Source organism: Gobio gobio (genome assembly GCF_949357685.1).
Source record: "Gobio gobio genome assembly, chromosome: 3".
In the NCBI taxonomy this organism is placed as follows: domain Eukaryota; kingdom Metazoa; phylum Chordata; class Actinopteri; order Cypriniformes; family Gobionidae; genus Gobio; species Gobio gobio.
The window spans coordinates 43,803,945-43,825,632 of NC_137099.1; the positions used below are offsets into that span (position 1 = coordinate 43,803,945).

At 38.7% G+C, this 21,688-nt stretch overlaps 1 protein-coding gene across 3 annotated transcripts in view; it reads right to left on the minus strand.

Annotated features, from left to right (window-relative positions):
• The window catches only part of rgs12b (regulator of G protein signaling 12b), a 63,866-nt gene extending 46,330 nt beyond the window's left edge, over window positions 1-17,536 (minus strand). For 2 of the 3 annotated variants that reach the window (XM_079813083.1, XM_079813082.1), the window contains exons 1-4: window positions 17,440-17,536; window positions 15,960-16,054; window positions 13,631-15,716; window positions 3,192-3,302 (exon numbers count right to left, since the gene is read on the minus strand). In XM_079813083.1, the coding sequence (XP_079669209.1) occupies window positions 3,192-3,302; window positions 13,631-15,643 (2,124 nt within the window). In that variant the 5' untranslated portion in view covers window positions 15,644-15,716; window positions 15,960-16,054; window positions 17,440-17,536. Of the gene's footprint in view, window positions 1-3,191; window positions 3,303-13,630; window positions 15,717-15,959; window positions 16,055-17,252; window positions 17,346-17,439 lie in introns of all 3 variants that reach the window. The other variant, XM_079813081.1, reaches the window with a different exon arrangement.
• Between the last annotated feature and the right edge of the window lie 4,152 nt (window positions 17,537-21,688).

Consider the following 21,688-nt stretch of genomic DNA (forward strand, 5'->3'; position numbering starts at 1 on the left):
GAATAAGATATTTTACATACATTTTTACATATAAGACAAAAAAATAGCTGAGGTTATTAAAATAACACCGTTCAAAAGTTTATGAACCATTAATTCTCAATACTGTGTGTCGTTCCCTGGATGATCCACAGCTGTTTGTTGTTTTGTGATGGTTGTTCATGAGTCCCTTGTTTGTCCCAAGCAGTTAAACTATGGGAGGATTTTAGACTCAAAATGATTAATAAATGCACACACAATTATCCATGAACTTCATAAATGTTGCAGAAATGTTTTACTATCCACAAACAAATGCCTTTTAACTTGTGTGTGCAAAATACAGAATTACATGAATGTGTAGCGATTTGTACAAATAGAGACATAGAAATACAAATAGAGAGATAATTGTGAATACAAAACTTCCAATTTTCAAAACAATTTGAAACTGCACATTTTGGGTTCATATTTTTATACTTGTAATAATCACTGTCTTAATGCATTAATGCATCCTGGGCTCAACGTGTACATAGTAAGTGTTTTCTCCCATAAAGCCTATTATAAAAGAAAACGCTTAATGTGGCTTCCTGCAGTAAAACGGTGATATTAAAAGTAGGCTATACACTTTATTGAACATGGGCTATATTGCATATTAAGCATTTTATAATGGTTTTCTATGGGAGAAAAATTTTGTGTTCATAACCTGATTTAATCTGCTTGCCTATACAAAGTAGCCTATGCGTTATTAATACCTTTTTAATGCTAGCCTACTGTTAAGCGTTTTCCTCGTCTTTATAACGAGGACACATAAAGCATCTAATAGGCAGAATAACGCTCACAGTGCCGTTGTCTGTTTTGGCAGAACACTGCCATCTAGTGGTAGCAGGTTTTCTTAGACAGCTGTGTGTGAGGATCGTGCAAGGCCAAACTGGCGAAATGAAAGTCTCAAAATCCAAATTAATCAAATAGGATCGACTCACAAACGAGTCAATGAATGAATGCGCGTCACCGGATCCACAAATGCACATCTTACTCGTTGCATGCACAAATTCTGACTTACATTAGTACAAAATCGAAGTTTTGTATTTACAACTATGTCTCTATTTGTACAAATCGCTGCACATTCATGTAATTCTGTATTTTGCACACACAAGTTAAAAAGCATTTGTTTGTAGATAGTAAAACATGTCTGCAACATTTATCCAATTCTTGGATAATTGTGTGTGCATTTATTAATCATTTTGAGTCTAACATCATCCCATATCAAACTGCCCAATGTTCTTCAGAAAAATCCTCCAGGTCCTGCACATTCTTAAGATTTCCAGCATCTTTTGCATATTTGAACCCTCTCCAGCAGGGACTGTATGATTTTGAGATCCATCTTTTCACACTGAGGACAATTGAGGGACTCAAACACAACTACTATAAAAGGTTGAAACATTCACTGCTGCTCCAGAAGGAAACGCGATGCATTAAGAGCCGGGGGGTGAAAACTTTTGAGCAGGATGAAGTGTCCAAATGTTTCTTATTTTGTTTAAATATCTTCTCTTTTTTTTCATTTAGTACTGCCCTTCAGAAGCAACAGAAGATACTTTCCCAGATAGACAAATTGAGTACAATTTACCTTGATCTTCAAATTCAATAGGTTTTCACCCCCCGGCTCTAAATGCATTGTGTTTCCTTCTGGAGCATCAGTGAATGTTTCAACCTTTTTTAGTAGTTGTGTTTGAGTCCCTCAATTGTCCTCAATGTGAAAAGATGGATCTCAAAATCATATTGTCCCTGCTGGAGAGGGTTCAAATATGCAAAAGATGCTAGAAAACGGAAGAATGTGCAGGACCTGCAGGATTTTTCTGAAGAACATTGGGCAGTTTAACTGCACATTAAATAAATGTATTATTCCCAGGAAACTGAACCCATGACTTTGGCCTTGATATAGCTCTGGTCCCTCCTTTAGTGTCTGTTTTATTGTCGGCCACTTCAACTCAACAAGCTCCATGATTTAGGCTACCATTGACATCTATAACACAATTGTGCGGCATGAGTTATGTACCAAAGTTAAATACTAAGGGGTTAAATTCATGGGCCCAGAACAAAGACTGTATGGGTAGGAACTCCTTAATTTTACTCAATCATCATGCTATACCAAGGAAGACTTTAGTGAGCCCCTCATCAGAGGGTCTAGGACAATGCTCATGGCTGACCCACTTGACAATAGAGAAATGCTAATAGTGATATTTGCCTTGGCAAGCATCACTAATCATTGCTATGCTTCTGATAATATTAGTGAACGTTAACCACAGATTGATGTTCATTTAAAACAAGTTAAAGCTGAAGTGTGCAATTTCTCCGCCACTAGCATTACTGTAATTGCAAAAATAATGATTTTTCGAGCATTTACCTCATCACTGCGGTTGGTCAAGCAAAAACAACAGTTCCCCCCTAATCAAGCAGGGCAGCATGCTCCAACAAAACACCACAGATCAACAGTGTTTACCCTTTTCAGGCAAATCAGTGTACAAATGGCTTACTTATAGTTGTCTCTGCAAATCAAGCTGAAATAGAAGAAAATATGTCAAAAAAATAACACACTTCAGCTTTAGTGTTACAAATTAAGCCTCTAATTACACACACACACACACACACACACACACACACACACAAAACATCATAACCACTGGCATGCTGGCTATCAGGCCAGACTGAGATGTGACGTGCTGTCAGTTTTTTCTTGCCCTGAGCGTTTCCATCTGAAAATTACACCATCCACATTTCACTGTCTCCTCTGTTGCCATGACAATCTGCCGTCACTACATTTGTGTGCACGTCACATGACACGCAGATGCTCTCTTTCTCTTTGACTGCTGGGTCTAAAATTAAACTCACGTGTGCGAGTGTGACCAGAGCCATTAACACACTGGAATTCCCTCGCTGCGGTGTCAAATCTGTTTTACAGGCGTACAGCCGTTGTTTCATAAATAAGGCCTCAACAGTTCTAACCTCCAGCTGGTTGATTGTGTGTGTTTGTTTCAGTTTGCATGCATGTCTCTTGTCTCTGAAGCACTGCGTAGGTTACTCATTCCTTATGTAATCATTCCCAACCCTGCGACTGATAGGATCGGAATGCTGGGAAGTTTTATAAGTGAGAATGAGAGAGATACAGAGAAAAGTGGAGGCCTACGTTTGAAGAAAAAAACGAAGCATTTGGGGAACCTCACCTCAAGGTCATCGAGTGAGCGAGCCATACTGAGACGTTTGGAACGTCCAAAAGATCGTCTGCCGGAGGAACGCTGAGGAAAGCCCATAGTGATGCCTTTGAACCTTCCACCCTGTGAGAAACAGAGGGAAAGACATTAGTAATATAGACACAAGAATTTCCCATTTTTGTACTGTGTTTGACCAAAATATTTACAAAGCAATTGTCCTCATTATACAATACATATTGCAAGGTTCGTACAGATACCGTAAAATGAAATTCCAGGACTTTCAAGCACTACTTTTTTGATCAGAGACCTCACTTATCAAACAATTTCTTCATCTAAAACCCCCAAAAAGGTCAATTGAAGGTAAATTGAAAGGTAAAGGTAAACTGGCATGGTCTGATGAATCAAGTTTTCTTTGACATCACGTGTGCGTCGCTTACCTGGAAAATATACTAATAAAACAAAATGATACAAATATAGTACAGCACATGCAAAGTTATGCAATGTCTGTGGCAACTTTGAAAAAATGACCAAAGCCCTAGAACTTTCAGTGCATAGAAGAGCAAATAGAAAGAGTGCTTAAACTTAAATAATTCTTATGAAAATAAAAGAAAACAAAGGATTCCATTAGTTAAATGTACAGCATTTCAATGTAACTAATTACAAGTAATTATGCTGTAATCTAATGGCTTGTTTGCCCTACAAATTTTTTTAGTTTATTTTGTTTTGTTTTTTTACTCAAATTACAAATATACGGTATGCAAAAATACTACTTATTCAACATATATATTAAATACAAAGTTTGTAATGGCTTTTATTATTCAACAAATAATATTTTATATAATAATGTTGGCATACTAATCCCCTTAACCATTGAAAGGATACTATGACAAATAAATCGCTTTCCTCATTCAAACTGATTGAAATATTTTCAAACACTTTTCAAGTACCTCTTCATAAATATGGCTGTTTTCAAGGGTTTTCCAGGACTTAAATTTCAAAAAGTTAAATTCAAGTATTCGTATGAACTCTGATATTGTGATGCATGCGTCAAGATTTACTATGTTACAATGTATCATGAAATTATAATTGGAACGCAACTGAATTTCCACCAGATATAAGAGAGAGAATATATAGTTTAGGGTCAGCAAGATTAAATTAATACTTTTATCTAGCAAGGATGCATTAAATTGATCAAAAGGGACAGTAAGTCTGTTGCGTTATTACAAAAATCTAGTTTTAATAAATGCTGTTCTTTTAAACTTTCTATTCAAAGAAATGTTTTAGAGTTTCCACAAAATGATTAAGCAGCACAACAGTTGTCAACAATAATAAATGTCTCTTGAGCACCAAATCGGCATATTAGAATGATTTCTGAAGGATTATATATAATGATATACTTTACTCATGATCATTCATCAGACCTCTACACAATCCTTCATCCATAATTCTACACAGACACACACACACACACACACACACACACACACACACACACACACGAGAGTCTGGTGGTCAGGCTGAATAATCACATCACAATGTCCATTTACCAAAACTGTCTCTTGAGAGATGTAAGTGATACATGTTTTGTCTCCCCCTCCCTATTTTTGAACTTTCCTCATCCACTCCATGTGTGAAATACACAGAGGAGCCAGTAAACAACTCTCCTCGCACTGTTTGATTTCATTATGGTGATAGCACAAGATCACATGAACAGACACAGAGTTTGCTTACTCCCTTAGGGAAATGAGAACGGCTTTGGTGTACGTGCAAAAACTTAACTGTGTGAAGGTTACCATCATAATGTTTCTTTTGTCACCAAAGTTTTTATGAGGATTTCCCATTGAGGCTTTTAATTAAAATGTGATGTTTGTGCCACTAGCATCACCACACAGTATTGCTAAAATATTAAGATTTATGTAAAACACACCAAACAACGGAATATCCGATTGCACCTTAAAGGCATCCTCCACCATAAAATTACAGTTCTCTACCTCATGTCATCCCAAATCTGTATGACTTTCTTTCTTCTGTGAAACACAAAAGATGATATTTTGAAAAATCTTGGTGTTCAAACAGTTTTGGTGACTACTAACTCCCAATGTAGAGTAAATAATGAGAGAACTATCCCTCTAAGTCTGAGTTTTTTTGGCCTAATTTTTCGTGTACCAGATGCAAAGCCTCACAGGAACAGTATTTACACATTCTCAACACATTTAACTCGTATAAAAGAAAGTATCAGGATTAACCCTAACCAATTCTGTAAATACTTAATGACGCGACACCATGTCATGTTTTGTGTTCAGGGAAAGCCCAACAGCAACACCAGACAGAGAAACCGAAGGACGAATGTACAAAGATGGGCAAACTATTTGTCAGGCGGTCAGACAGAGTTGCAGACTGAGAGGGATAATTTTCATAGGCTAAAGTTTAGAGACTGATTGTGCAGATGACAAGAGCAGCATAATCAAATGGTCTCCTGTGTTGCCTAGAAACACTGAGCACTCTGTGTGTTCAGGCTCATCATTATGACACATCAAGTGCTAACAAACATATGCGCACACACAAATATGCCAACACAAGTGACTACATGCACATGAGGGTCAGGGCATTACATACTTTAGCTATGCACATGTATGTTTCCACATTTAAAGGGAAAGTTCACCTTTCTGTCATCATTTACTCACCCAAGTTGTTCCAAACTGTTTGACTTTGTTTCTTCTGCAGAACACAAAAGAAGATATTTGGAAGAATGTTGGTAATCAAACAGTTTTCCTCAAAATATTTTCCTTTATGTTCCCCAGAAAAAAGTGAGTCATACAGGTATGGAATGACGGTGAGTACACAATGACAGAATTTACATTTTTGGTGAGCTATCCCTTCAAGGCTAACAAGAAGAGACATTTACATAATATCTCTCTCAATCACAAGCATGCAAAGACGCCGTGATCACACACATACACACATACCATAAAAGGAAACCTTAGAGAATCAGTAGAGGACAAATGATCAGTGCTTTGGAAACACAGGGCACTTAAATGAATTATATGACAGTTAAGAACTACACCGATCAGGCATAACATTATGACTGGTGAGGATCTCATCATCACTGCACATGTTAGTGGGTGGGATATATTAGGCAGCAACTGAACATTTTGTCCTCAAAGTTGATGTGTTAGAAGCAGGAAAAATGGGCAAGCGTAAGGATTTGAGCGAATTTGACAAGGGCCAAATTGTGATGGCTAGACGACTGGGTCAGAAAAACTGCAGCTCTTTCGGGGAGTTCCCAGTCTGGAGTGCTCAGTATCTATCAAAAGTGGGGAAGGAACAGTGGAGAACCGGTGACAGGGTCATCATGGGCGGCCGAGGCTCACCGATGCACGTGGGGAGTGAAGGCTGACCCATGTGGTCTGAGTAAACAGACGAGCTACTGTAGCTCAAATTGCTCACAAAGTTAATGCTGGTTCTGATAGAAAAGTGTCAGAATACAGAGTGCATTACAGTTTGTTGCATTTGGGGCTGCATAGCCGCAGACCAGTCAGGGTGCCCATGCTGACCCCTGTTCACCGCCGAAAGCACCAACAGTGGGGGCATGTGAGCATCAGAACTGGACCACGGAGCATTGGAAGAAGGTGGCCTGGTCTGATGAATCGCGTCTTCTTTTACATCATGTGGATGGCCGGGTGCATGTGCATTGCTTCCCTGGGGAAGACATGGCACCAGGATGCACTATGCCTATGGGAAGAAGGCAAGCCGGTAGAGGCAGTGTGATGCTTTGGGCAAAATTCCGCTGGGAAACCTTCGGTCCTGCCATCCATGTGGATGTTACTTTGACACGTACCACCTACCTAAGCATTGTTGCAGACCATGTACACCCTTTCATGGAAACGGTATTAGTGGTACCCTGGTGGCTGTGGCCTCTTTCAGCAGGATAATGTGCCCTGCCACAAAAGCAAAAATGGTTCAGGAATTTTGTGAGGAGCTCAACAACGAGTTTGAGGTGTTGACTTGGCCTCCAATTTCCACAGAACCCCAAGTCCGATCCATGGAGGCCGCACCTCGCAACTAACAGGACTTAAAGGATCTGCTGCTTACATCTTGGTGCCAAATACCACAGCACACCTTCATGGGTCTAGTGGAGTCTCGATGGGTCCGGGCTGTTTTGGCAGCAAAAGGGTGACCAACACAATATTAGGTCATAATGTTATGCCTGATTGTGTATAATGCAAAGCATATCATTGTATGAACTTAGTGACTATGAAAAAATTGTCAATTCTTGTTTTTTTTTATTTAAAATTAAACATTGCAGTATGTATTATAAACTATTTATCTGTGCACATCATTTTTTTAAATTAATGTGCCCTCATAATCTTTAATGAAAATAACTTCCCTTTCCTCTTTCAGCAACATCCTTTATCTGATGACATGTTTACTGGTGAGAGGGCGGGACAACCTGTCACTCACATGACATCACAGCAATAGCAAATTACAGCATCCAATGAAATCAAAAATCCAGCCATACATTTTTCTTGTTTGAGAAACACTCTTGTTTCACTCAGATACACGTCACAATGTGGAAGGAAAGACTATTGCAACTTTCGTTTCAAGGTGACTTTAAAGAAGAGGAAAAACTAAAGAATTAACCAAAAATTAAAAGAAAACAAAAAGACTGCTCTTGTAGTACAACAAATGTTCTTACATTCTGCATCCTTTCTGGATGCCTGGATACTAGGATAGCCATATTGGTTATCATTAAAAAACCCATTAGTCATAGAGGAAAAGGGGAGACAAACATGAGTGACCTATCTCCACAGCGGTTTCCATGGTAATTAAGCAACACAGCGTTGTGAACTAATATATAGGAAATATCGTGGACTAAACTACGTTCCTTGTTTGAATCTCTCAGGTGGTTGCTGAAAAGAAGCATAAAGCTGTCAACATGGGTTTTGGAACACAACACTAAATGTCCCAGATGTTAGTGAGAGCTGCTCTTTTTTTGTGTTTAGTACTTAGGAGTTGAATCCTAGGAGGGATTTTTTTTTATATTTATATACTTCAAAAGACTAAATAAAGAGAAAAAAACACAGAAACATGAGGCTCATATGACTATGCTTACATCAGCAGAGCCTAAAGCTCTTTTTTAGGTTGCCAAAGAGTGAATGGTATACAAGCTGAAAAGTCTCAAAGTACCACATTCTGTCCTCTTTTTTTAATTTAATTTCATATCACAACTTGACCTATTGATTTATATATTATATAACTATACTATTTGTACTATTGTTTCTCTATCTCTCTCCCCTCTTAAAGGATAGTTCACCCTAAAATGAAAATGATCCCATAATTTACTCACCCTCAAGCAATCCTTGGTGTACATGATATTCTTCTTACAGACGAATACAATCTGAGTTATATTAAAGAATGTCCTGGCTCTTGCAATCATTATAATGGCAGCCCAAAATTTGAAGACCAAAAAAAGTGTATCCATCCATTATAAAAGTAATCCGAACGGCTCCGGGGGATTAATAAAGGCCTTCTGAAGCAAATCGATGGGTTTTTGTAAGAGAAATATCCATATTTAACACGTTAGAAAGTAAAATATCTAGCTTCCGGCAGACTGCCTTCCGTATTACTTTTTGGGGCTTCAAATTTTGGGCTGCCATTCACTGCCATTATAATGCTTGGAAGAGCCAGGACATAGTTTACTCCGATTGTATTTGTCTGAAAGAAGAATGTCATATACAACTAGGAATGCTTGAGGGTGAGTAAATCACAGGGTAATTTTCAAAAGGGATAGTTCACCCAAAAATCCAAATTCTGTCATAATTTACACACCCTCAAGTTGTTCCAAACCTGGAAGATATTTGGAAGAATGTTTGTAACGAAGCAAATCTCGACTCCCATTGACTGCCATAGTAGGGGAACAAATACTATGGTAGTCAATGGTTGGGGACGAGATCTGCTTGTTTACAAACATTCTTCCAAATATCTTCCTTTGTGTTCAGCAGAACAAAGAAATGTATACAGGTTTGGAACAACTTTAGGGTGAGTACATGATGACAGAATTATCATTTTTGGGTGAACTATCCCTTTAAGGTTGTGTTAGGATTGAGATAACATCGTGGATTCCTGTGGGGAGCAGGGACGTACTGTGCGCTGCATAGACCTTTTAGACTTATCAGGGAGGAGCTATCTTTGAAGAGCTCTGAGGAGCTGTCTTTCCTGTTTACTTCATCCATGAGGAGGGGATTGCAAACCATACCAAGAAATGTTACTATAAAAACATCATTTATCTGTTTATCGGGTTCATAACCATCTCAAAACTATCTTGCTCTCTGTAGGACCGTGAAGCAAAGCTTTCACAGTAAGATTACAATCCAGACACTGCAAAAAGTACTCATAAAATCAAAACCATAACCATCTCAATCTTTTATGATAAAACAACACTCCACGAGGATGTTTAAACACTAAGGCCCGTTCACACCAAGAAAGATAACTATAACGATAACTATATTAGCGGACGATACATATGTTCTGATTATTATAAGCGTGCGCTGTTGTCGTCTGCCGCTTTAAATGCTCTATAGTTCTTAAAGCAGAATGGATTCCAATTGGAAATCATGAAAGTGATTCTAAAAATATTGTTTCTTTGTGCCGTTATTGTTATGGTTGAGATGTGGACTCGCTATTCTTTTACATATAGAATTTTTTTTAGAACTATATCTTTATCGTTATGGTTATTGCTTAAATGTAACTGGCCTTTAGAGTCAATTTTTGGTTATGATTCAGAAGAACGAGTGATCTTTGACAACATTTATGTACCTCTCTCCTCAAGTCTTGACATGACTTAAGTGGAATTCACAATACATAAGACTCACAGTTGTACTCATTGTAGGTGGGTAGTTTACATAATATGAACATGAAATAGTGAACAATTGGTAACACTTTATTTTGATGGTCCCTTTTAAACATTCTGTTGACTATTAGTAACTTTGCAACTACATGAATTAACTGTCATTAGAGTATTAGTAGACTGTCAGCTTAATATCTGCTAACTATTTATTGTGATGGTCCTCCAACAGACATTATAAGTAACTTTGCAACTACATGTCAACTTATTCTAATCCTAACCCTACCAGTCTTCTAATACTCTACTAACACACTAATGAGAGTTGGTAGACATGTAGGTGCAGCGTTACTTATAGTCAACAGAATGTGTTAAAGGGACCAACAAAATAAGTTGAAACCCAATTCTTATTTACAGAACATACAGTTGGCCCATTTTTGTAATGACTTTTAGCCAAATTGTGTCAAGGGGATTTTTAATGGATGTATGAAGTCAGTTGTATTCATTACATTAACCATAGACAACAAGGGGTCTCAACATTTTTTTTAATTAGTTTGAAAAAAATCTATTTTATAATAATATGAAACCAAACGATGTTTGTGCAATAAAAGTAAATAATGAATAACAAAAAACCATTAAAATAAAACAAAATAATAGCAACTTAGATACTTTGTTATTTTGTTTTATAATCTATAGATCAGTATACCACCTTTAAACCACCGAATAATCATTTGAAAATGAATATGCATTTAGGAGTCAAATAGACGGAGAAGAATCATCACATTTTATACTGCAACAAGGTATTTGACCTGTGTTTGAAACAGACAGTGGAACAGTGCCGCCTGTTGGTGAGTAGGAGTTCTACTCATGACCCCATGTGGATGCCAAGCAAGTGTTATGTTTTGTCTCTTTCATGATGTCACAAAACAGACAATAAAGTTTCAACTAAAATAAAGAAAGGAACCACTGTGAATAGATGCCTACACTGTAAAACAAGACCCAATGTACTGTTGTTAATATGAAGGAATTCTCAGTATTGATTTTTCCAGTGTTTTACCTATATTTTGAATTACACATTTCATTGTGTCATTGTTTCATTGTTGCGTTTTAAGGTTAAATTAAATTATGTCAAATTAACAGCAACTACACGTTTTAATAATTAAAGGGTTAGTTCACCCAAAAATGAAAATTCTGTAATTAATTACTTGAAATTAGTTGAAATCTGATGGCTCAGAAAGGCCTCCATTGGCACAATGGCACTTTACACTCTCAAGACCCTTAAAAGGTACTAAAGACGTCGTTACAAAGTCCATCTCACTACAGTGGTTCTAAAATAACTTTATGAATCTGCGAGAATAGTTTTTGTGCGCAAAAAACCCCTAAATAACGACTTGCATAGTGATGACGATTTCAAAACAAGGCATCATGAAGCTTCGAAGCGTTATGAATCAGCGAGTCGAATCAGCGGTTTGAATCACCAAATTTCAGCAGTTTGGCGGTTTGACACGCGATCCGAATCATGATTCGGCTCACTGATTCATGACGCTTCATGATGCCGTGTTTTGAAATCGTCATCACTACTATGTAAGTCGTTATTTAGGGTTTTTATGCGCACAAAAAATATTCTCGCCGATTCATAAAGTTATTTTAGAACCACTGTAGTGAGATGGACTTTGTAACGACGTCTTTAGTACCTTTTAAGGGTCTTGAGAGTGAACCGTGCATTGTGTCAATGGAGGCCTTTCAGAGCCATCAGATTTCAACTAAAATATCTTCATTTGTGTTCCGAAGATGAACGGAGGTCTGACGGGTGTCGAACGACATGAGGGTAAGTAATTAGTGACAGAATTTTCATTTTTGGGTGAACTAACCCTTTAAGCAATTTTAGTATGATTACGCATGTTTTTATTACCTCATTAATTGAGAGAGAACATGGAATATTTAAATGTTTTACATCACACTATTTAAATTAATTAGTGTAGGCAAAAAGGAAATGAAAATGTGTGAAATGCCACATAATCAAATACCACTTTCCCTTATACAATATATACAATATACAATATACTTGTTCTCTCACGCGTCATCACGTCTAGGTGTGCTAGTTTCTTTCTTTTTATGTGCCGCTTTCATAAGTAACACGTCTCCTTTATGATGTTCTTTAAAATGAAATTAAACAGGATTACCGGCTGCTCTGCTACAAATGTTAATATCCACATTATGTTGATAAAACTAAACACATTAAGTGGTGCTTGAATGAACAAGAATGAACTGAAAAACAATTCCTTGAAGCAAAGAACACAGGCCATTGATGCCTGGCATGTCTTACTGTATTTAGTAGACCCTGAAGCTATTGTCAACGCATAGATGATGATGCATATAACAGCTACACTATTCTGGGAAATCCAATCAATGCTGTCTGTTTTGTTGCTTTGGGCCTGTGGACATTATTGTTGTGGATATCGATTCTGGGCTTTACTCAATTACTACAAATGCAAAGGTGTTTTTAAATGACAACAGTACATGAAGCCTGGTTTAAATGGTGTGGAACACAGATATTATTCGTTATTCATTTGATTTAGGACTTTTGTTACAAAATATCTGAGAATATTTGTTTATTTAGAGAGCTTAATAATTCAGCCAATAGTCGGCTACCTAAAGAATACTAATATTTCATCCTTGTGTTGAGTTTCTTGTAATACATTGTAGGAGTCATAAGAAATACTTTTATGGCAATTCCCAATCTACCAAACTTAACCATTCCATACAGGTTTTGGAACAACATGAATTGATGATGAGAGTTTTTCTATTTGGGTAAACTATTTCTTAAAGGATCTCATTCTGATTAGTTTCAGTGGTTTGGCACCTACCACCCAGATTCAAGACTTCAATATGAGTGATCTGCTGTCAGCTGCTAAAGGCCCATCAGTGGCAGAGCAGGAGCTCACAGCCATTTGAACTCAAAATTTTCCATTGGGAGAATGATACGAACCGAGCTTTGTATCTCAATCTTCTCATCTCAGGGTCAGTTTTAACATGTTCCCTCCAAGCGAGGAGCCACAGCTGAAGCAGCAAATGGGAATGAGGTATTTTCAGCCTGGCTATGCATGTCACCTATTTGACAGAATTCTTTGTGACAGTAAAGTGTTTGTGCAGTTTTACTAAAGTAAGGGAAACAACACATTTTAAACAAAATAATTGAGACTATCGGTTTAGTGAAATGTTGCGATTCATTTTTTCGTGTTGGAAAGGATCAAATTCCTAATGCAATTGAAAACAGAAAAGTAAAGGATCATGCCGTGCCTGATAAAAGGAACAAGGGAAAAAGTGCTATGCATTTCAGGCACATTAGTTTATGTTTGCAAGTCTGTTTTTCACAAACAGTGGTTTGAGTAACACATTCCCTGGCTCATTAACCAGTGTACTGGTTCAAATTTAAAACAATTACTTACCAATTCCTCCTAAACCTTAGCATCAATTACTATTGTAATTTTGAATGCACTGTAATTTGGGGTCAGCTCCTCTGGAATTAAGTATAGCCTTACTGATTGTGATCAGTACAGAAGTTACATTGAAGACTTTTAATATATATTAAAAAAAAAAAATATCTTACCTTCTTCTCTGAATCTTTTGTTCTTTTGCCATCGTTCAGTTGCTCTCGTAGGTTCTTCTCCCCAAACAGCTTCTTAGCCCACTCGTCCTTCTGTGCATGGAGCCGGTGAGGCTGTGAGGCGATCTCGCCTGCAGCGCGGTACCGGTCGGCTGGAATCTTACTCATGGGTGGTGGCAGGGTGCTACAGTTAGCACTGGACCATCCGTCTGTAGACTCCGCATAAGACTCCTGATCACTGCTGTGTCCTTGACGCCAATCTCTCAGGACGTGAACTGGCAGCCAACGTTGGCCTGATGCCCCCGTCACCTTCTTGCCATGGGCGGAATAGTGAGCGCGCGAAGGAAGGCCTGACACATCCAGCCGTGAAGAGGAGCTCAGATGCCTGCCAGAAAGCAGAGGTGGGTCTGCGTGAGAATGTGGATGGGGCTGAGGGTGATCTACGAACTGGTCAGGGCGGTAGCCATTACGATGGGAGATTGGTGGTGGCGGTGGTGGTGGAAGACCTCCTAGGACACTTTGGCTGCGAGATCCTGGAGGGTTTTCCCATAGTCCTGTGGGAACATGTCGACCAGGGTTTGCACCCAAGTCGACCAAGAGGACTCGGTTGCTTTTCTCCTCAGGCAAGAAGTTGCCAATGCCACTGTCGCTGTTGCTGCTTGTGCTGTTGTTCTGCTGAGCATCTAGGTCTCCATCGAGGAAAGCTCGAGCTCGCATACCCTCTATAGATTCTCCCATATCGCGGTACAGCACAGACACAAACTGTAGAAGGGGCTGGGAAGTCGGTGGGAACTCCAAGCAACCACTAGTATCTGGGTCTGGAGTGCATTCGAAGCCAAAGCGTCGAGCAACACCTTGGTGGATCTTATGATGACAGAGTTCCGGGTCTACAATAAAGACGTGACAAGACGTACGCAACCCTTGCTCCTCCTCACCATGTCTATGTATGCCATGGTCGTTTGTGGCCTGCATGGTGACAAGGCCAAAGAAGCGGCGGTCGTCTGGACACACAGCACTGAACGCTAACTTCTCTGCAGGGTAAGTGGCTAGAACAGCGCCTCGGTCGTTGCATAGCTGTACACAATCATGCATGACTTTGAGCAGGACCAATGAGTGCACTTTTTGTTCGGCGCGCAGACGGCGCATACAGCCACGAATTGCCTGAAGGCTGTCGCTTTCCAGATTAGCACTTGTAGAAGCTAATTCAATGGATCCCAGGTAACCGACAATCATCCCAACGTTGAGTATTCCCGCAGAGTCAGCAGTTTGCAACAGGGAAAATTCATCTTGCTGTTCAAACATATCAATGAACACAGAGTCATCATTGAGCACTTTGGCCATCTCCTCTTCAGTGAGCAAGTTGGGATCACTCCGTCGGGTGCCAGTGTTACAGTAAGGAAAGTCTGGCTCTGAGAAAGCCCTTGTTTTAGAAGTAGAGGCACAAGCTACTGCTTTCTCAGAGCTGCTGGATGAGTGGCTAGAACTTTCAAAGATCATGTTAAAGATTCCACCAGACTGCATTTCCGCTACAACACGCTCTGCACGGTTTATACCTAGTGTCTTTGAGTCTATCTTTGGCCTCAACCAGTGGCTCTTGTGGTCATGGAACCCCAATTCTTCATCGCTTGAACATGAATCTATCTGTGCGTGGTTCTGACCGCCTTCGGCAATGACTAAGTGTAGGACACCTGTGCAGCGACCAATCAGCTTAACAACATCCTCGTGAGACGCTTTGGACACATTGATGTCGTTCACGCTCAGGATCTGATCTCCAGTGCGAAGGCCCACATAGTCAGCCGGACTACCCTTTAGAATGCAGTTCAGCACACATGGAGACTGACCAGATAGTGTGAAGCCATAGCCTGTTCTTCCCCTTGCAACCTCCACCCCTCTTATGCGCGCAGACGGCTGGGCATTCCCACGCCTCCTGCCTTGCTCTGATTGTCTGAACATTCTTCTTTTAGTCCCTGTTTCACTCTCTTCTGACGAGGGCTTCACAAATGCAGAGAGTTTCATGATATCATCCTTCAACTCCAGAGCCCCAGTCTAAGGCGCTAATGTGGTGCATGCTTAAATATTCACAGAATGCCTTGACAAAGGAGAGAGGGAAAAGTTCATTAATTCATTGACAAATTAATCAACATATTAATAGAAATTTCTGTGTAAAATGTGAACAGGTGATTTCAGTTCAGTGTAAGATTAAAATACTAGTGATTCATTAAAACATTGAGAACTGCATTACACATTTTTGTCATTCTTAGTCATGATTATAGTGTCAGTCTACAATAGGCTTTCATACAGATATACAGTTTTTACCCATCCCCTTACTCACCTGCCAACCACAAGGAACATTGTAGCAGAGAGCTCACCTTGTTGCAGGTGAGAGGCAAGGTAGCTGTTGTTGCTAGGCAACAGGAGTAGGGCACACTAATAAGAGCACAACAGACAGCGATCATGCAATATTTTACATTTATAAATAAAAATGACAAAAACAAACATTTCAGAAAAATCTGTGTAATGTGTCTGCGGGTCAATGACAAGATTATGTCCAGATCTATTCAAAAATACATCAAAAAGTAATTTATTCCAAAAGTAGGGGTGAATTTAGGTTGACTGAGACACTTTTTGCCATTGAGATGGCTGGGGAAAAGTGTCCCAATCAACCTGAATTCACCCCTATGTGATTTCACATCTTCCATGATCAACATGTTTTCAGTTAAAATTATTTTTCATATTTTTCAAGCTTCAAGTCAGTCATTAAATGTCTATGTAGTGTAGCCTAACTATACACATACATATATGAAACCAACATATAACTACAAAGACTTCCAAGAACCATGGAACATGTTCTCAAAGTATCTTTTTCATCCTCGGCATTGACCCACATAACTGAATGTTAAATAGGTATGTCAAATATAACAATATAGAACTAACAATATTCAAGACTAAAAAGTGGCATGGAGTTAGCATTTTATAATAATATACATCATATGCGTTAGGAAAAACAAGCTTAGAAACTTGCAGGATACATAGACTCACACATTTAATAGCGTTTTTCACCGATATCTTTCCTTATTGTTCGCAAGACTTTCTAAGATGCGAAGTAGACTCATCCGCTCATGCTAACGGTCCCGCCTTCTTTTCCTTATTGTTGGAATCTGGTTGGAATGCCCACGCGTCAACGTACGTAACCATGACAATGGAACTGTCTCTAGATATTTCTCATCGCTCATTGGTTTCCATGGCTGTCAATCATCTCCGCAACGACCCAAACCCTGTTCGATAGTCAGAGATATGCCAACTGACCACAAAAGTTATGCTACAGGTGTCCAAAACAACACGAGCGAAAAACGACAAAAAGTTAAAGAACGTACACATCTTTATACTTATTAAGTTACAGATTAATGTAATATTTAATAGAGAGCCGAGCTGCCTCGGTATTGGTTTTCGCGAGGAACAGCTGGGCAGTGAGTAACATCTAACGTTAACGGTATTGAATTATCGGCATCAGTAGCCAGATACTGACAAGAGTAACATCAATTGAGACACAGCAACATGTTAAAAAAAACTATAAAACGATAACCTCATATAGATACGCATACAGTTAAATAATAGTATTATTTACCTAAAAAGTCTGGAAGTTTTAATATCCGCAGAAAGCACAAGAAGTTCCAAAGGCTACATTGCTAACATTAGCCGCCACTTCCCAAAAACTTTCCTGTGAGGAATACATAACACATTCCTACCATTACAATACAGAGAATAATGAGTTATAATTCATAATTATATATTCAGCAATTTAGTGTTCTTACTTGTGACGGATGTGTCCCAACCTGATGTGAAGTTTAATGACATGGTAACCTTAGTGCTGTATAAGGAGTAAACAAAAGGAGAGGGCAGCTGGTGTGTGGACAGCAGAAGCAGGAGGAGGAGGAATCTACATCTCAGTTTTTTTTCTTTTCTTCTTTAAGGACAGTACCGGTATATGGGGTTTCCCTCACATGATAATGAATTTAGATGTATAATTAAGTTCATTCTTATAGTGTTATTTAAATGTAGTGTTAAAGAGATATTTTAATGCCATAAGGTAAAAATATCCTGCCAAGTTCACCCTAGAAGAACCATTAGGTAATTACATTTTTTTTTTGTCTATATAAAGTGAATGTTGAGATTTTTGTAAGCCTTTTCCATAACACAAAACATGGAATTATCAAGAGAGATTGTTCATTTCAAGTTCATTACTTAGTAAAAGGTTCATAAGCTGATTGAGCCGTGAATACTGGTGCCACTTCCTGTTTAGACACTGCTGTTGACCCAACATATACGTAAATGTTACATTTAAAATTTTTCCGTTGATTACATTTAGAACTCTTAAAATGACTAGTTCAGTTACATTACTGGCATTCGCGCACGGCGTCTTGTTCACCATCTTTGTGGGGACTCTCCATTGAAGTAATTGTTACTGTACAAACTGTATATTCTATCCCCCTAAACCTACCCGTCTCACAAAACTTTATGCATTTTTACCAAAAAAAAAAAAAAAAAAAACTAATTCTGTATGATTTATAAGCTTGTTTCCTCATGGGGACCTCAATTTAGGTTACCACGGTGACAGCCCCCATGAGTCTGTGTGTATTCAGGTTGAAGTCCCCACTGGGATAGAAAAACATGAACGCACACACACAGCCCTGGGCTTGAAATTCCCCCATTCGTTCTGCTCAAAGTTAATAACCTGCACTTTTCAGAGGATTAACAGCGTAAACACCTCAAATCCATTATCGAGCAAACATCTCACCTTGGAGTAAAAAAATGTGCCAAGCCTTGCTCGGAGTAAACCTAGACAAAATATTTACAAAAATAAAATGTTTAATAATAATGAAATAAGTAGCCTATTTCACAATATTTCAAGGCTCTTCACCTGCTTTCACAAGGACCATATGAAGTAATTATATAATCTTAGCACTTTAATTTGAAAACTAATATAAGCGTGAAAAACAGTCACTTTATAAAAATTATAAATTAAAACAAAAAATAATGTTTCTCCACTTCTACCTTAAAGCTAGGGTAGGCAATGTTTTTCATAAACACTTGTTATACTGGTTGAAACTTTTCACATCCTGATAGCAATCAATAATATAAGTGGTCTAATTATTAAAAAAAATTATATACACTATATTGCCAAAAGTTTTGGGACGCCTGTCTTTACATGTACATGAACTTTAATGAATTCCCATTCTTAATCCGCAGGGTTTAATATGGAATTGGCCCACCCTTTGCAGATATAACAGCTTCAACTCTTCTGGGAAGGTTTTCCACAAGGTTTAGGAGTGTGTTTATGGGAATTTGGATTTTCTTTTGGTGCCCCCCTCAGCACTTGGTGCCCTATGCGCTGCGCGTGATGGAAGCGGCGGCACTGCTTGCTTTGTTCACTGGTGCATTGTCATGTTGGAACAGGAAGGGGCCATCCCCAAACTGTTCCCACAAAGTTGGGAACATGAAATTGTCCAAAATGTTTTGGTATGCAGAAGCTTTAAGAGTTCCTTTCACTGGAACTAAGGGGCCAAGCCTAACCCCTGAAAAACAACCCCACACCATAATCCCTCCTCCACCAAACTTTACACTTCAGGCAAACCCAGACTCGTCCATCGGATTGCCAGACAGAAGCGTGATTCGTCACTCCAGAGAACACGACTCCACTGCTCTAGGGTCCAGTGGCGCTGTGCTTTACATCACTGCATCCAAAACTTTACATTGCACTTGGTGATGTAAGGCTTGGATGCAGCTGCTCGGCCATGGAAACCCATTTCATGAAGCTCTTAATGCACTGTTCTTGAACTAATCTGAAGACCACACAAAGTTTGGAGGTCTGTAGCTCAAGTTTGTGACTTCTGCGCACTGTGCGCCTCAGCATGCGCTGACCCCGCTCTGTGATTTTACGTGGCCTACCACTTTGAGTTGCTATTGCTTCCACTTTGTTATACCACTAACAGTTGACCGTGGTATATTTAGTAGTGAGGAAATTTCACGAATGGATTTATTGCACAGATGGCAACCTATCACGGTACCACGCTTGAATTCAGAGCTCCTGAGAGCGACCCATTCTTTCACAAATGCCTAGGTGCTTGATTTTATACACTTGTGGCCATGGAAGTGATTAGAACACCTGAATTCAATTATTTGGAGGGGTGTTCCAATACTTTTGGCAATATTCTTTATATTTTCTGTGGAATGTCCATCTAATCATTGCATTCGGCTCTACCTGCCTGTCAATGTATTTCCATACCTCTGCGCACTCTGCTCACGCAGACATCACACATCATCAGCACATTCCGTTAGGCTATGCAGAGTTAAGGACAACATTCACAGAGCGCTGCAAACGAACAGCAGCTGCCTTTTACAGGACCTCCTGAACCAAAATGCCATACCGTAACCGTGAGTACAAGATGGCAACCTGTGACGTTGGCAATACTATCAATGCCGAAATGAATCCGCAGCAGTCAGGTAGTACAAGTCTGAGCTCTGCAAGTTTTTTACGTTCATTATAATTGTAATTTTATGTGCGTTGAGACTCTCGTGGTGCTTTGAGACTCTCGTGATGCTTTGCAGACTCTGCTCTGGCTGTGCATGTTCATGTGTTTTGAAGGAGGCGTGGCTTTGGGGAGCATACTGATGGGTGGGTGGGATCTAATGCTTTCAAAGCTAACTTGTTATTAACACTCCCATTCAGTGTGAAATACAAAAGTCAAAAACAGGCTGAATTTTGCGAGTCACTAGTTGACGAGCCCTGCAATATGTGTCAAACAAAAACAAACAAACAAAAAATACAATAAACCAAAAGTTACCATTTTACATCTTTTATTAATTTCTATATTATAGTATTTTCATGATTTATGACGTTAAAACAATAATAATAAATACATAAATTTGTGTCATTGTTTACCAGACATAGTTTGCAGAAGTGAGCTAAATAAATAACAAAAAGGGAATTATTATTTTTCTTTTTTTAAAGAAGGCTCTGGTGCAAGATCATCACGGCATTACTGTGATACTTATGGGACGTACTGCATACGTTTTAACTTCATGTACATCTTAGATAAAAGATAAAAAAGCTGAAGTAAACGCTGATCTGAGATCTGACAGGATCACTACTTTTGTAAATAGGGGAAATTGAAATAAATGGGGGAAGGTGTAACAACTACAAATTTGAATTTGCTAGAAATTAACAATATAATCCAAGGGGAGAAAATGACTTAAAAATAATTTCCACCTTAGATGCATTAAACCAATCAGGATTATCATCCTCTTTCTCAAGTGAAGCTTTACTATCTGATATTTAAGAAATTGTCAGTGCAGGCGCACTATTAACAATAAAATTCTGCAGTATTGTATAATTTGGTCCAACCACATTGGTGGTCTTTGTGAAAGGCATTCAAGTTATTTAAGCTGTCCGTGACCATAACACTCTTTTATTTAGTCACTAAAGCAGCCCAACAAGATTGAGATCTTCACAGCTGCTATCAAAAAAACTATTTTATTATTTAAATCCTTTATTTTGAATGGATCTACAATCCGTAAAACTGCAAGAAATCATGTAGGCATGGGGCGATGTTGACGTAAAATGAAAGAGCCAGGACATTTCACTGAGGAAAAAATATAAAGTATCAATTGCTATTTACATATTCCGCTTCACTAAGACAAAGCAAACATCTTATCGAAATCAGAATAAACATATCTACTGGACATGACCAACTAATTGTCTCCATGGTAGCAAATATGCCATAAGTTGTGTGAATTTGCCAAATTCTTCTGTGGTTGGTAGATACGCGATATAGACTGAGTCGACTAAAAATCACAAGTCACTACGTTTGAAATGTTGTTGTGAACTTGTGACGACATAAAATATTGAGTCAATATTGAAAGCAGACTAAAGCATGCATTCAGTTAATATGCAAGACATGTTCAGCTTGTCAACTAGGCTTATATCAACAATGAAGGCTCCTATGCCACCCGAGTCTCTCAAAAGTGAAAAAATAACGTGTTATTGCGCATTATTTCTCTTTA